The sequence below is a fragment of the Microcaecilia unicolor genome, chromosome 9 (assembly GCF_901765095.1).
Source record: "Microcaecilia unicolor chromosome 9, aMicUni1.1, whole genome shotgun sequence".
Lineage (NCBI taxonomy): Eukaryota > Metazoa > Chordata > Amphibia > Gymnophiona > Siphonopidae > Microcaecilia > Microcaecilia unicolor.
The window spans coordinates 181397588-181414436 of NC_044039.1; the positions used below are offsets into that span (position 1 = coordinate 181397588).

At 43.9% G+C, this 16849-nt stretch overlaps 1 protein-coding gene across 2 annotated transcripts in view; it reads left to right on the plus strand.

The window, feature by feature from the left end:
- The window catches only part of BRF1 (BRF1 RNA polymerase III transcription initiation factor subunit), a 329398-nt gene that overhangs the window by 53119 nt on the left and 259430 nt on the right, over positions 1 to 16849 (plus strand). For both annotated transcript variants that reach the window (XM_030214801.1, XM_030214803.1), the window contains exon 3: positions 8805 to 8978. In XM_030214801.1, coding sequence (XP_030070661.1) covers positions 8805 to 8978 — 174 coding nt within the window. The remainder of the gene's footprint in view (positions 1 to 8804; positions 8979 to 16849) is intronic.

Sequence of the window (16849 nt, forward strand, 5' to 3'; positions counted from 1 at the left end):
GGTGAACTTCATCAGGAGGAATCAGATGACCCCACTTCAGTCAGAGTTTTCCACAGGGAAGATCTCCCTTTTCTAATTTCTAATGCCTTGGCAGCTTTGAATATTTCGGACCCGGATTTGCAGGCTGATGCCGTGGTGAATCTTAAGATGGCTAGCATGTGTAGACCTTCTAAGGCCTTTCCAGTTCACAAGGCCATTCTAGAGCTGATTTCAGGTCAATGGACGGACCCTGAGGGGTCATTCAAAGTGACTTGGGCCATGTCCCGGCTTTATCCGGTAGTCCCTGATCAGGTGGAGATATTTTTTTCTCCTTATGGTGAATGCCTGGGTGACAGTGGTCACTAAGAAGACTACCCTTCCTGTTGAAGGAGGTGTAGCTCTCAAGGACATGCAGGACTGTCATCTAGAAGCTTCGCTCAAGCGTGCCTTCGAAGCGTCTGCATTGGCCCTGTAGGCTTCCATTTGCAGCTCCTATGTGGCCAGAGCTTGCCTTAGTTGGCTTCAGCAGGCTCTAGGGCAGGATTCCGATGAGGGTTCGAATTTGGAGTCCGTTGCTTCGCATATGGAATCGGGCTTAGCTTATGTAGCTGATTCTCTGTTCGATCTGTTTCGAGCGTCAGCCAAGCAGATGGAGCTGGTTGTTCCCATCGGTTATTGTGGTTGCGCTGTTGGGTGGCTGATCTCGCTTCCAAGCAGCATCTCACGCGTTGACCCTTTCGGGGTAAGCTTGTTTTCGGAGAGGATTTGGAAAGGATAGTTAAGGATTTGGGTGACTCTAAAGGTTGACGTCTCCCTGAAGACCGAACTAGATCTGCTCAACGGGTCAGGTCTTCCCGTCCTCATCTGAGAGTTGCCCGACGCTGTTGCCCAAATCGTCATTTGACTTCCTTTTCACGGGGTTGTTTTCAGCAGTGTTCTTCCTTTCGAGGACACAAGAAGCCTACGGCTCCTTCCTCACGCATGGGACCTTCAGGTTGTGCCTCTCGATGGGATGTCGGTCCACTCCTCACTTCCCGGAATTGGGGGTTGGCTGACCCTCTTTTACGAGGAGTGGGCCAAGATTACGTCAGACCAAGTGGGTCTTGGACATTATCAGAGAGGGTTACAGGCTAGTGTTCACCTCGCCCGTAGATGACTTGTTTTTGGAGTCTCACTGTGCTTCCGCTCCCAAGCAGGCAGCGGTTGAAGCTACTCTCTGCGCCCTCTTTGACCTAGGAGTGGTGGTTCCAGTGCCGCCTCTTGAGGTGCGGACGGGGCACTATTCCATATATTTCGTGCTTCCTCACAAAGGAGGCTCCTTTTGGCCCATTCTCAATCTCCGTCACATCAGTTTTTGAGAGTGCGGCATTTTTGCATGGAAACGTTGCGGTTAGTAGTGGCAGCTGTTCAGCTGGGAGAATTCCTCACGGTGTTGGATCTCAAGGAGGCGTATCTTCACATTCCCATTTGGTCTCCGCATCAGCATTTTCTGCACTTTGCCATTCTAGCCTGTCATTTTCAATTTCAAGCAATGCCCTTTGGCCTTTCTACTGCTCCACGAATGTTCTCCAAGGTCATGGTGGTAGTAGCAGTGTTCCTGCTGAAGGAAGGCATCAGGATGCATCCCTGTCTGGACGACTGGCTAATTTGAGCAGACTCTGCGACAAGAGAGTCGCAGGGCAACTGATCGAGTCATTGCTCTCCTGCAGTCTCTCGGTTGGGTGCTCAACCTCCCCAAGAGCCATCTCGTTCCTTTGCAACAATTGATTATCTGGGGGTTCATTTCGACATGAAGCTGGGCCGGGTTTCCATTCTGGAGGAGTGCATAGTCAAGCTTCGCTCCCAGATTTACAATCTTCTGCGATTCCCAGTTCTCAGGGTCTGGGATTACGTTCAGGTTTTGGGATCCATGGCGGCAACTGTGGAAGTAGTTCCGTAGGCCCAGGCCCACATGTGACCTCTTCAGTGCTCTCTACTCTGCAGATGGTCTCTGGTGTCTCAGGACTACTAGCAGAAGCTTCCGTGGCTTGCCCAGGCCCACCGCAGTTTAACCTGGTGGCTTCATGATCCTCACGGAGGGGCATTTTGCTGGCGGTGCCACTGTGGCTAGTGGTAGTCACGGATGCCAGTCTCTCGGGCTGGGGAGCTCATTGTCTTCATCATTTAGCCCAGGGCACGTGGTCCGCGCTGGAGGTGACTTGGCCGATCAATCGTCTGGAACGCCCTAATGGCCTTTCGGACTCTAGTATGCGGAAAGGAGGTTCGTGTGTTTTCGGACAACAGGATAGCGGTGGCCTACATCAATTGTCAGGGCAGCGCTCACAGTCCAGCTCTAGCGACCAAAGCGGATCGTCTTCGGTGGGCGGAGGGGCATCTGCTTTGCCTGTCAGCAGCACAGCAACGTGCAGGCGGATTTTCTCAGCAGTCAGTCCTTGGATCCTGCGGTTTGGGAACTGTCGGCGGAGGCGTTTCAACTGATTTGTCGGAAATGGGGAGCTCCGTCAATGGACCTCAAGGCGACTCAGGTACCCGTCGTCTTCATCAGACAGACAGAACGTGGGTCCACAGGGCTGGACGTTCTGCTTCAACCTTGGCCGGAGCACCTTCTGCTTTGTGTTCCCCCATGGACCTTGATCAGCCGGGTGCTGCGGTGCATCAGACTTCACTCGGGTCAGGTCATCCTAGTTGCTCCGGATTGGCCGTGGCACCCTTGGTATGTGGATCTGGTGCGACTCCTGGTAGACCTGCCCTTTCAACTCCCAGATCTTCCTGGTCTCCTCCTTCAGGGACCCGATCAGATGGAGGATCCCTGCCGCGTTGTCTTACGACCTGGATCTTGAGCGGGCACGCTTGAGGAAGAAGGGCTATTCAGAGGTGTTTATTACGACCCTGTTGCAGGCTTGCAAGCGGTCTACCTCGATGGCATATGCTAGGGTTTGGCACTGCTTTGTGGCATGGTGTGAGGCTTGTGCTTCTCTTATCTGCACCCTTCTCCTCCACCGCTAACTCCAGACTCCGTTCCTTTTATCTTGCTGCACCATAAGCCTGGAATAGACTTCCTGAGCCGGTACATCAAGCTCCATCTCTGTCCGTCTTCAAATCTAAGCTAAACGCCCACCTTTTTGATGCTGCTTTTAACTCCTAACCCTTATTCACTTGTTCAGAACCCTTATTTTATCATCCTCACTTTAATATTCCCTTCTCTTATTTGTCCTGTTTGTCTGTCCTAATTAGATTGTAAGCTCTGTCGAGCAGGGACTGTCTCTTCATGTTCAAGTGTACAGCGTTGCGTACGTCTAGTAGCACTATACAAATCATAAGTAGTAGTACTAGTAGTCCCCCTTTCGGGCTTCGGTGCCACAGCTGTTGGCTTTTTTGCAGGATGGCTTACAGAAAGGACTAGCATACAATTCCCTTCAGGTTCTGGTAGCAGCTCTTGCTTGTTTTCGTGGTAGTTATTGGCTCCTCCCTGACGTGTGTTTTTTTGCATGGGGTTCTCCACCTACGCCCTCCTTTGCGTCGTCCCTGTACTTCCTGGAACCTTAACTTAGTTCTCAGGGCATTGCAGGGTTCACCATTCGAGCCTTTGCGTAAGGCTTCAGAGAAGGATCTCACCTTAAAAGTGGTGTTTCTAGTAGCAATAGCTTTGACTCGGTCTCTGAGATTCAGGCTCTTTCCTGTTGTGACCCCTTTTTTGCAATTTTCGGAGGCGGGAGTGACCTTGCGGGTCGTGCCCTTTTTTTTGCTGAAGGTCGTCTCGGTCTTTCACCTTAACCTCTGTTTCTTCCTGCCTTTTGAGAAGAGGACTATCCTTCTGATTTCCACGTGCTTTGTTGTTTGGATATGCGTTGGGTTCTTCTCCGCTATTTGCGGATGTCTAATACCTTTCGCCGAACTGATCATCTGTTTGTGCTTCTTTCAGGGTCTCGATGTGGACAGGCGGCCTCTAAGCCTACTATTGTCAGATGGATTCGGGAGGCGATTGCCTCTGCTTATTTGTTGTCTGGTTGGGTAGTTCCAGCTCCCTTGCGAGCCCATTCTAGTAGGGCGCTTTCGACTTCTTGGGCAGAGACTTCCATTCTTTCTGTGGAGGACATCTGTCTAGTGGCTACTTGGGCTTCGTTACACTCTTTTTCCAAGCATTATAGGGTAGATGTGGCGGCTAGATCCGATACTTCCTTTGGTGCGGCGGTCTTAGCTCAGGGGGGTGACAGGTTCCCTCCCTATCTGAGACTGCTTTGTTACATCTCACCAGTTCATAGTTTCATCTGCTCCCTGCGCTAGGGAAGGTAAAATTATGTCGTACCTGGTATTTTTCTTTCTTTTAGCTGCAGCAGATGAATCCAGGATTCCTTCCTCTCTTCTGTCGCATTTTTTCCATTTAGCTGTGTTTGATGTTTTTCATTCTGTCTAAATTCCTCTGGATCCTGCAAGATGGGTATTGACTTCAGTCTTTCCAGATGTTCTGGTTTCGTTCTGCTGGCTCTTGTTCTGTTCCAGCTGTTGTGTTTTTTACTTGTTCTTATTGAGGAAGGTTTATGCCAGGTTAATGCCGGAGTTTGCTTAGTGATGAGACAAATACTAACCTATGAAGGGGCTGGTAGTCCCCCATATCTCTCTAAGTTAGTTATCTCTATCTCCACCTGCTGGTAGATGGATACAACGCACCAGTTCATGGATTCATCTGATGCATCTAAAGGAAAGAAAATTATCAGGTAAGACATAATTTTACCATTCTTCTGTTTTGTCGGTACTGATGTGGGGGCACTGGTTACCCGGGGCACTCATCCCCTTGGATTCTTCTCCTGGCAGTTCTTGTGCGTACGCCTAGTAGTGCTATAGAAATAAGTAGTAGTAGTAGTAACTTTGATTCTTTCCTTAGTGCTGTGGAATTTGCCAGGAGTTACACATGCAGTTTACATAAGATCATTCCTAGTTTCCAGCTCAGGGACGGCACAGCAGAGAGTCATCCTTGCTGTGGGCGAGTTTGTGGTGTTGGGTAAGTGGTTTTTCTCAGGGAACTGTTGTGCCTGCCTAGTGTCACTATGGAGTCTTAGTATCCCACTTTTCGCTGCTTTGCAGAATATTGGGTATTGACACGTCTTCCTGTGTTTACCATAGGGTCCTTCGGGTGCCTTTAAGCTACCTACATGGTGTCTTGACAGCTCTCTTTTCTCTCTCCAGCTTGGTGCAGTACCTTGGTACCCTGGGTTGTACCAGCATCCTCGGGGTTGTGAGTTCCAACCTTTAGAGGACTGTGGTCTGGCACTGCACTTTATAGGAGCATCTTTGGGATTTGAACCCTTGCTTCCAAGGTTCTCAGCCCACTGCTCTAATTTGCTAATACTACTATTTATTTGATGTAAAGTCTGAAAAAAGATACAAAAATAACACTAGGTAAGTATTTTGTAACCCTCTCCCCCCCCCTTGGAAGAAATAACAGCTTCTAAACATTTCATGTACCCAGTTTTGTGTCTTTCTGTTCTTGCTTTTGGAATTTTACCCACTCTTGCAGAACTCTTTTCACTCAATGTTCTTAGCAGCCTTTCTTAAAATGCATGTTTTAAGAATACTCAACAGATTTTCAGTAATATTTACATCTGAGGACTATAAAACCCATTCTAAATCCTTCATCTTTCTTTCCTGTAATCACAGGGGTCTTGGTGATGACTGATATGGGCCTGGAAGGTTTGGGGGTCTATTTGTCTTGGGTTGATTGTCTACGGGCCCTGGTTGGCATAAGAGGCCTTTTGGCCTATCAGCCATCTAGAGGCAGGTGTCTTTCAGAAATATTTAATCTCTTCTCAGCTTCTTTCTTTAATGACTGGGACTTCTTGCACCTTGTTGAATTTGTTCTTCCTTCCACCTGCACAATATTTCCTGTGCCCCTAACTGTCCACACAACTCCAAAGTCTACAGACTCCATCCCCATGCATAATGTCTCAAATGCATCACCTTTTTTTCCCCCCAACATGGGATTCTGATCAAACAGATTAGTTTTCATTTCATCACTCCAAAAAGTTAGAGGTTTATCAGTGTGTGTGTATACTGTTGATTAATTGCAGTTACCTATTGCAAACATTTTAACAGTGATTAAAATTAACACTACTAATGTGACGCTAAGTATCTGGGTCCATATTCATCCCACAGCAGTCAGCTTTTTTTTTTTTTTTTAACACTGACCCCTGTGGGCTGAATTGAGCATCCACTCTGTCTCCTGAAGGCCCCTAGGATGCCCTGGGTGGCCTAGCATAGAGCGAGCAGGAGTGGTCCCCAGTCACTCCTTGCTGTGCTAACTTAGGGTTCAGAATAGTCGTGACTTGTAAGGCTTGTAGCAGTAGGCAGGCATTAATGGGCATAAGTGTGCCATGCAATGCACAGAACTTATAGTATTCTATAAGTTATGCATAATAGTTGCAGAAACGTCTGTACCCCTCCCTTGCAATTATGCGCTTATGCATTACTTTATATGGTGTAGGGCACTTATGCTTGTAACTACAGACACCCAGTTATAGAATTGCCCTTCACACCCTTTGACTATATTAACTTTTTAAAAAGAGTAGCAGTGAATCAACTGGAAGTGTCAAACTTTTTCCACCTGCCATATTCCCTGTTTTACTTCCAATTAGGGCTTCATTTCTGAAGTAGGCTGTGAAAACATTAAGGCTATTTATAGCTATTCTGCATGCTGTTTTCCATTCTTTAATTTGTCATTTTGTATTTTGTGTTTCTTATCTTTTCATTAATTTTTATTCTTTAATTTATTTAGGGCTGCATTTTGATTAAAATTTGTAATCATGATTAATCACATGATTAAAGGTATGTTGTTTATTTTTCCCCTCCACTGCAGCTCCTTGTGACTCTGGGCAATGGAAGGTTATTTGCCCAAGTCACAAAGAACTGCAATGGGGGGATTAATCATGATTACAATTTTATTCGAAATACAGCCTTACTTCCAATCTGTAAAATCAACATATAAATAGCAGTTAAGCAAGATATCTTTCTGCAGATTGTAATGCATATCTTTGTTTTGGGAAGATATTCAGCCAGCAGCAGTGACTGTTTTTTTTTTCTTTCTGGATATTCAATGCTGGGCCGTGTCTGGACACCAACATTGAATATCCAGGTTTATGTGGCTGGCTATCTCTTACGCGGTTAAGTACTTAACGGCCTAAGCGATACCACACAAAGATAGGACTGATTTTTATGCGGTCTGATTTGGCTGTTTAACTTAGGTAATTCAGTGTTAAATATTGGCACTTAACTGCATAAGTGCCAACTCTGCTCCTGGACTGCCTACAAAATAACAGGCTTTCTGTTTAGCAGTCTGTGATGATGTTCAGTTAAATGCTGCTGAATATCGAGGATGATCCCGCACTGGTCTCTCCTGGCCGCTTAAATTGCTTTGAATATCAACTTTGCTCCATGTGGAGTTTGTCAGCTTATGTTTACTTAGGAACACATTGAAACATACAGTTTGACCACAGGGCTCTTGCCATATGCTGTTGTGGAAAAGCACACAGGTTAAAAGTATCTTGATTTTAATGTATTTTTTGAGTGCTAAAAGCCTTTGCTGCTTTATCATTAGGCTGAAACTCAGTGAAAGCACATTCACGTATAATTTTTTTTTGTTACATTTGTACCTCGTACTTTCCCACTCATGGCAGGCTCAATGCGACTTACATGGGGCAATGGAGGGTTAAGTGACTTGCCCAGAGTCAGAAGGAGCTGCCTGTGCCGGGAATCGAACTCAGTTCCTCAGTTCCCCAGGACCAAAGTCCACCACCCTAACCACTAGGCCACTCCTCCACCTCACTTTTGGCACCTTTTTGCTCTGCAGGTCATATTATTATGTTAAGATGTATAGTCCATATAAACTGCAGCTGTAAAATAATGAATCATCATGAGGTCTACTTAAAAAATGAGAACCTTGTAAGGTTGGAGATATTCTGTATTTACAATTACCGTTAAAGCAAAGACTTCTATATAGTTATCTTCCTATTGGTTAAAATCAGTTGGCAGCAATATTCAACTTGAATACTTGTTTGATGGCTATGGCAGAGTGACTAAGTGTTTGGAGATTGAAACTGAATGCTGCAAACTCTGAAATTTTATTCGTAGACTGGGTGGAAAGTTCTCAATTTTCCTCACCATTAATAGTATGGAATTTAATTGGAGTACAGAGGTGCACAGTTTAGGATATATTTTTGAATTTGAAGCTTGCTGGAGATTATCAGATTTCTGAAGTTGTACAAGCTTTATTTGCTTGTCTGTTCATATAGGTTACATGGCATTATTAGGCATTTGAAATCTTTCTAACTTTTATCCATGCTTTGATTACTAGCAAAGTTTACTGCAATAGATTGTATCTTGGACTAGTGAAAAAAAGTGCTTGCTCCAGCTGTTGTGACACAGGTAAAAAAAAAAAAGTTTATTACCTCAGTATATTAAGTAGTTGTCATTCACTTATGTCCTAGTCTTTGGAATGCAGCCCCAATGGGCTTGCAAAAGGAACCAAATTACCTTATTTTTTCATTAAAACACTAAAAGATGGTTAGTTTAGTCTCTGAATTTGTTGAGATTTTGTATTCTGTACTCTTTTACTTATTTTATGATTTTTGTTTGTAACATTTTCCAATTTATTTTGCATGTTGTAACATGTTCGAAGTTTATTTGAGGATACAATCAAGTGGGATAAAAAATAATGCTTAGTACATAAGGCTGTAAATATGCAAACATTGAGAGATTTTTAAAGTGGGCCTAGTTATACTGTACTCTAATGTTTGAAAAGTGTTGTAAATTAATTCCTTTTTTTTTTTTCTTAGGGAAACGTCAAATTCACAATTTGGGAGTCCAGTTGCAACTAAACCAACATTGCCTTGACACTGCCTTTAATTTTTTCAAGATGGCAGTGAGCAAGCATCTCACTCGTGGGAGAAAGATGAGCCATGTAATTGCTGCCTGCCTTTATCTGGTTTGTAGAACAGAAGGAACACCTCGTATCCTTTCCCTCAGAGGTTTATCCACGTTTCTAAGTCTTTGCTTTTCTAGTAGTGTGCATCTTCTAACACATTTGTGGCAGCATTTAGAAAACTGGTGTATTTTATTTATTTATTTACTATATTTATATCCCGTCTTTATCCAAGGCCGGTAACAATGGTCACATTCATAGTCTTAAACAATGGTCACATACATAATCTTAAACAATGGTCACATACAGTGCTCAGGGAAACCATCCTGTGGTGAGGGCTGAATGAATGAGCTCCTGATGGGCAGTTTGGGGGTTTGGAAAGCCATTTGGGGGTGTATCTGAGATGGACTATTTGAAGAACCCACCAGTCAAAGGTTATGAGAGGCTACCTTTGGTGAAAAAATTTCAACCCCCCCCCCCCCGACTGGCAAGCTGTCCAGGAGAGACACTTTTTCTGCGGCTCTGCTCTGCTGGAGCCAGTCAAAAACTCATCCTTTGCTTTGACTGAGGAGCAGCAGGGGCCTTAGGCGCACGCTGTTGACGAGAATGAGTGCACTGGGGCTGAGCCTGAGTAGGCTGAGCCTGAGTAGGCTGAGCCAGAGGAGTGTACCTATGCCTACAGTAGTAGGGAGCACTCCTTGACTTGCCAAAAAACCTCCTAGATGAGGTGGTGGATGCAGAAGGTGTCGTGCGGGAGAGAGAAAAGATAATATCAGTGTGCTTCTTGATTTGGTCAGCAACCTCCTCAACCTTCTTTCGGAAAATATTATCCCCCCGGCAAGGGGCATCCACCAACCTCTGCTGAACAGAATGTTCCAAGTCAGAAACAGTCAGCCGTGAGAGTTTGCACATTGCTAGACTTTGAGCAGAGATCCTAGATGCCACATCAAAAGTGTCATAAGTGCCCCTGGCCAAAAACTTACGACATGCCTTCTGCTGCTTGACCAACTGGCGAAAAGGCTCGGTCTGCTTCGGAGGGAGCGTATCGACCAAGTCTGACAACTGTTGCACCGAGTTTTGCAAGTAAACGCTCGTGAAGAACTGGTATGACCGAATATGGGATATCAGCATTGAGGCCTGATATATCTTTCTCCCAAAAGAATCCAGGGTACTAGCTTCTCTGCCTGGGGGAGCCGAGGCGTAGTTCTTAATACTCTTGGCTCTTTTTAGAGCGGATTCCACAACCATGGAGTTGAGGCAACTGAGGTCCAGGATTATAATGGGGTGAATTTGCACTGCCTGAAAGCAACTCAGTTGATCCCTGTGAGTCAGTAAAAAGTCTATCATAGAGTATGTATTATGACTCTCTCATTTTTGTTAGATTCCCTTCAGAAAGTTGTCTATTACTTCCAGCAGCTCTTTCTCCCCCATCTGTACGTTGTATTAACTGAGTCAGATTATCTAGTTTTTTTGGACCCTGATGAAGAGCAGAAGACTCTTTGTTGTAACGTTTGGTGCTCCTTTTTCAACATGTGAATCTCTTGCAGTAGTGCTGTATCAATATTAAGATCCTTATGGTGTTTCATCATTTTTACGCTTACATGGGCTATTAGTGCTTCGTACATTTTAATGTAGCAACCTTAAATGATGACCACCTTTTATTTAGCTCTCCTACTGAGACATGTTCCTCCCCCCCTCCCTTTCCCCCAGGACCTTCCCTTCCCACATTTCTTCCCACCTTACCTCTTGTCACTCAATCTCACACTCCATTCTTCACTCCCATTTTCTGACTTCCCATCCATCCACCAGTTGCCAACCGCACCCGAACTCTGTACCCATTCCCCCCTTTTTCATGGGTTCCACATTCCCCCTCCCCCATCCTCTCTAATCCTTCCTTAGTTATACCCACCAACTCTCATATTGCTGTCAACCAACATCAAAATCATCAACCAGTTAGGATTATATTTGACCTATGTGATCCATATGCCATATTATGATTTATTAGGTATGCTGGGGAAATCTAGCCATGAAGTCTCTGTGGGTAGAGGCAAATCAGTAGAGTTACACCTTTACCGATTAAGTTACATTAGTTACCTTTGGAACCTTGTATCTTATTTAAATTGGGTACATTGATTTTTAAAACTTTGGTCAAGTTTCTCTGTTTATGATTCATATGGTAAACTTATCGCCTACTTACAAGACTAAGAAATTGCAGAACAGATGTTTTGTTCCATTTTCCAACATCAAGGGGTGTAAGATTTAAACGATTATTTGAATTCTTTCCCTTATCAGGCAACTAAGTTCTAGAACACTCTTCCCATTCATATTAGAGAAACTGGAAATTTTATATTGTTTAGAAAGAAAATTAAAGGTTTTCTGTTTAATACATTTTTAATGGGGACCACTTAATTGTTTAATTTTTAAATACAATTCTGAGAAAAAAAACTCCTGATACAGAAAAAGTCAGAGCAATATCACCAAACACACATTATACAAAGTAATATAAAGAAATAGATTATTATTGCAATGTTTACAGTCCACAATTCAAAGAAAGGTATCTATCACAGATATCCAAGAGAAATAGAAGCATTCAAAAAACCAAGGTCAGCGTAATCATATCAGTCAAGAAGTAGATGTTTTAATACTAGGAACTGGAGATACAGGTGATCCAACTCGTACATAAGTATTGCCACACTGGGATGGACCAAAGGTCCATGAAGCCCATTATCCTGTTTCTAACAGTGTCCAATCCAGGTCACAAATACCTGGCAAGATCCCAGAAAAACTCAATACATTTTAGGATGCTTATCCCAGAAATGAGCAGTGGATTTTTCCAAGTCAATTTAATAATGGTCTATGGACTTTTCCTTTAGGAAGCCGTCCGGACCCTTTTTAAACACTGCTAAGCTAACAGCCTTTACCACATTCTCTGGCAACGAATTTCAGAGTTTAATTACACGTTGAGTGAAGGAAAGTTTTCTCCGATTCGTATGAAATTTACTACTTTGTAGCTTCATCGCATGTCTCCTAGTCCTAGTATTTTTGGAAAGAGTAAGCAAACGATTCATGTCTACCCGGTCCACTCTACTCATTATTTTATAGACCTCTATCATATCTCCCCTCAGCCGTCTCTTCTCCAAGCTGAAGAACCCTAGACACTGCAGCCTTTCCTCATAGGGAAGTTGTCCCATCCCCTTTATCATTTCCGTCGCCCTTCTCTGCACCATTTCTAATTCCACTATATGTTTTTTTGAGATGCGGTGACCAGAATTAAACACAATATTCGAGGTGCGGTCGCACCATGAACTAAGAAATTTATGTAAGTGATCTGGATGAAAAAAAAGATATATTTTAAAGAATTCAAATTGATAACACATTTACTAGGAAAATTTAGCCAAAATATTCCTCCTAGTTGCAGCACACATGGTCTATTCTTATGTTCTTATTGTATTGTAATGGGCCTGCTGGAGGTTATTTAGAGCACATTAAATGAAAAGAAAATAGCCACTCTGGCACCAATAATGCATGAATGCTTAAACTCGAGTATATCCTGTCTCTATAGTCCCATACCCCTAACAGTTAGGGGAACATAAGGTGAACACACCAAATGTTATAAGTTTCCAGCCTTTGGCAGTGGTTTCCTCTGCTGTCTGCTCACCCCCCCCCCCCCCATGTTTTTCATGTGCTCTGTTACTCTGCCGAAGTTTTGCCCTGAGACTCGAAACAATTCTAGTTCTAGATGGTTGTCTTCTCTCCAGGGTGCAATGTTAGGTCCATGGGCAGAGCTTGTTTTCTCTGGGCATGCAGTACCACTGTGAGGCCTTTCATGCTCTTTTCACACTGCTTTCGGGTATGAGTCTTATCACTTATCATCTTTAGGCTCACAGCAAATTTGGCCATGGTGTCTGGGGCAACAACCAACCTATTCACATTGCTGTTCATAATCATCAACTTAACAGGGTATCAGATACCAGATTTATATCAATGTTTTTGTTATATATCTTGATATTTGGCCAGGATTTTCCTCCGCCTCCTCATCGTGGTTTCGGCCACTAGATCAAGAAAGATCAAAATCTTAGTTTTTGTAGGCTACGTGGCTGCTTTTAAGGGCCTCTCTAAGAACGTGCTGTACTTCAAATCAAAGCAGTTTAACAGTGAAGGCTCTTGGTGACTATGATTTCGCAGCTCCTGGTGTGCCCTTTTATCTTCATAAGAGAGGGTTGCCCGGGAGCCTGGGAAATAGTTTTGTAGCAACTCATGCACAAATGAGTGTTCATGGTCTCTGTTCCTATCTTTTGGTATACCGTAAATGCTCAGATTGGATTGCTGGCTCCTGTTCTCCTGATTTTCTACTTTCTCAAGTAAATCCTCACTTATTTTTTCTAAATTGTCCACATCTCTGAATATGCTGTTTCCCACCAGTCCTCCTGCCCCAAGATACAGTCTTCCACGTTGCAGATCCGTGACACTAAGGGGAAGATGCACTAAAAAATCATTAAAGCCCTTCCCTTACCGATTCCCTTAGCGAATCTGTAAGGAACGGGCATGCATCAAGGAAAAGGAATGCAGATGAGCTGCTCGTTGTAGCCAGTTGGCCAGTTGGCTGGTGGAGCATGCGCAGAGCAGCCAAGCGTTATGCCGGCTGCTCTGCGCATGCCAAGGATGTCCTTTATGGACGTCTTTCACTCAAAAAAAAAAAAAAACAACAACAACAAAAAAAGGACGTCCCTGACTAGCAGGAAGCTTGTCAGCAGACTGAACCTCAGAAGAGAAACAGTGCTGAAAAGAGCCTCAGTTAATTTAATTGCTACTGATCTTCACTTGTGTAACATTTCCATTGTTTACTGCTTTGCATGTTAAAGGCAGGCTTACATCAGGCAATTAGGAAGGACTTCTGTGAAGAAAAAAAACATCCCAGTGCTTGTCAGGGACCTGTAACACGAGCTTGGACGTCTTCCTGCAGCTTTTGTGATGGGCATCCTTCTTGGACGTATTTTTCCTACCTGCAATGTTTTCAGCGTGCGCCCGCCCCCCCCCCCCCCCCCCCCCCACAGGATTGGAGCGTGCGGGGATGTCCAAATCAAAACTTTTTGGATGTCCCTCCCTCTAGGTCTCTCTCAGCCAATCCCAGCACGTTTAGCTGATACTGGTAACGGCTAAACACGCTGGGATTGGCTGATAGAGACCTGGAGGGAGGGACATCCAAAAAGTTTTTTGATTTGGACGTCCTCACACGTTCCAATCTTGTGTGTGTGTGTGGGGGCAAGCTGAAAACAGCCTTGGAGGGGACTGTTGAGAGAACTGTGCTTGTGGTCAGTTTAGGCAGGTAAGAAAAACAGGGACGTCCTTTTTTCTTTTTTTTTCCTTCAGAGAAGTCCGTCCTAATTGCATATAAGAAAAACACGTCCAAGAGGGACGCCCATCACAAAAGCTGCAGGAAGACGTCTAGCTCGTGTTAGACGTCCCTGACGAGCACTTGGATGTTTTTTTTTTTCTTTCCGATTCCTTCACAGCAGCCCCAACGAGAGGTGTAGACCTCCCGTTAGGGGTTTCCATGGTAAGGGAATCAGAAAATGGTAGTTCATCTCATTACAATACGGTTTCTACACATAATACTAATTTGCTCATCTGCATTCCATTTTCGTTAGCTGCTACCGTGATCGGAAAATGGGTTGGAGAAGCCTTCAGTGCATGCCAGGGTTTACTAGCTCGTTAATGACTCGTTAGGTTTAGTACATCTGGCCCTTTGCCTTTAAATATTTCTTCTGATTTACTCAAAACAGAGAGCAGAATTTCCTCTTACCCCTCAGATCTCACTCAAAAGTAGGCACAGGCTTAGACTCTGTTTTGCAGCACTGCTAGGCCCTCACTACCCATCATAGATTTGGATGAGGTCAGCATGGAGCCATTCAATTGGCAGATTTTGGCATGCCTACTCAAGCAGCATGCCTTAATAGTCTTAAATGGTTTTCTTTTCACTGTCTTAGGCATATCTTATGCAACCTTACCAAAAGTTGGTCTACAAACCCATGAATTGAGTTGAGAGGAGTCAGCAGGGGCCTGGAGCTCTTCTCACCCACATCTTTGCTTGGTGTACTTGACTGGAATTCTACTGGTGAATGCTTTGTCGAAGTGTAGTGCAACATAGTAAATAATGGCCATATTTGTAATGTCCTCTGCTTTAAGACCATTGCATGTATTAATCCTTTTAAGTTTCAGGCCCATGTATAAACAAGCCAAATTCCTTTTTTATTTATTTTTTATTTATTTATGACATTACTAACATTACAATCAAGGAAAGCATATTCTTAATGTAAGAAATTGACAATAAGATACAAAATAAAATATACAGGGAAAAAGGGAAAAAATACAACTTTTAGTCCACCACAATATGAGAGCCAGGAAGAAAATCAGGAAATTTTCACTATTAATATAAGAAAATATACTTAAACAGATACGGGAATCGCTACTGTAGCCGGGTATATGAATTCTCCAAACACCAGCAGGACAGACTTTATCACATGTGGGTGAATGTTGCTGATGGCGCCCCAATGTGGATGCATCCCTACGTTCTGTAAATTCTGGAAGCTTTAGGCATGCATGCTCTTGTTGCGCATGCGTGAGTGCATTCCTTTCTGCCCAAGTTCTGCAGGACCTGGCGTTTCACTTGTATGGCTGTGGCAAGGTGTTTCTCTCTTCAGAGTATTTTGCTTTCCTGCCCCTTTTTTCTTGTGTTTAGTGTTTTTCACCTCTCCTGTTTGTTTTCCTTAGGTTTTTCAGCCCTTTTTCAGAGTCTTTATTTGTAGCAGTCTTAGACCTGATCTCCCGGCCAGGTCTAAAAAAAAAAAAAAAATCCTCAACTTGAGCTGTTCGACACAGCGCTTTTTGCCAGTCTGAGTGGAGCGCATAAATTCCCCACCTCCTTCCCATTGCTACTGCTGCTGCTGCTTCCAACCAGCAGCGGCAAAACAACAAGAAACAGGCACTGTTCTGCAGTTTTGAGTTGCACGGTGTCAGCTATGCCGGTCTTTTGGCCTGGAACAGGAATTTACATCAGATGGGGCCAGAGGACAGCACGTGCCTGAACACTGCTTCCCCATGCCTGCTTCTTGTTTTGCTGCTACTGGTCAGCAGAAGTGGCATTGGCAGCAGAAAACAGAAGATGCCAGAAGTAACCCTGGAAGGAAGAGAGAAAGATGGATGCTGAATGGAAAGATAATGGAAACTGATGGATGAGAGAGAGGGGGGGAAGAGGAAAGAGAGAAGGATTGCGAGAGAAAAAGGGGGACACTGAATGGAAAAGGGATAGAGAGAGGCAGGATGAAAGGGTGGAGAAAGAAAAAGGGGAGACGCTGGGTGGAAGTAGGAGGAGGTTAAAGGTAGTGACAAGCTGGATTAAGGGGAATGGGAGGGCTGGAATGAGAGAAAAGAGATGGAAAGTTGAAGGAAGGCGCAGTAAAAAATGGAAAATTGAAGACTTTAGTAAGAATGAATGAAGAGAGGGAGAAAAATAAATGGAAGAATGCTGAGAGGAAGAAAAAAAACCCAGAGATGGATGTAGAAAACCACTGAGGTCTTTCTTCGGACAGCAGTAATTGTTGATACTGTTAATATTGAAGACCTATTATGACATCTTATAATTTTGATAGGATTGGTTGTTGTTTTCGCTGTTATGGAGGATGTAATGGTGCAATTTGACAAATTGAAGAGTAGCAAATCGCCTGGACCTGTAATTTATCTTTAAAATCAAGCATGGTACCCGAAGATTGGAGGGTGGCCAATGCAACACCGATTTAAAAAAAAAAAAAAAAAGGTTCCAGAGGTGATCTGGGAAATTGTAGACCGGTGAGCCTCACGTCGGTGCTGGGCAAAGTGGTAGAGACTATTATAAAGAACAAAATTACAGAGCATATTCAAAAGCATGGATTAATGAGACAAAGCCAACAACAAAGCTTAGAA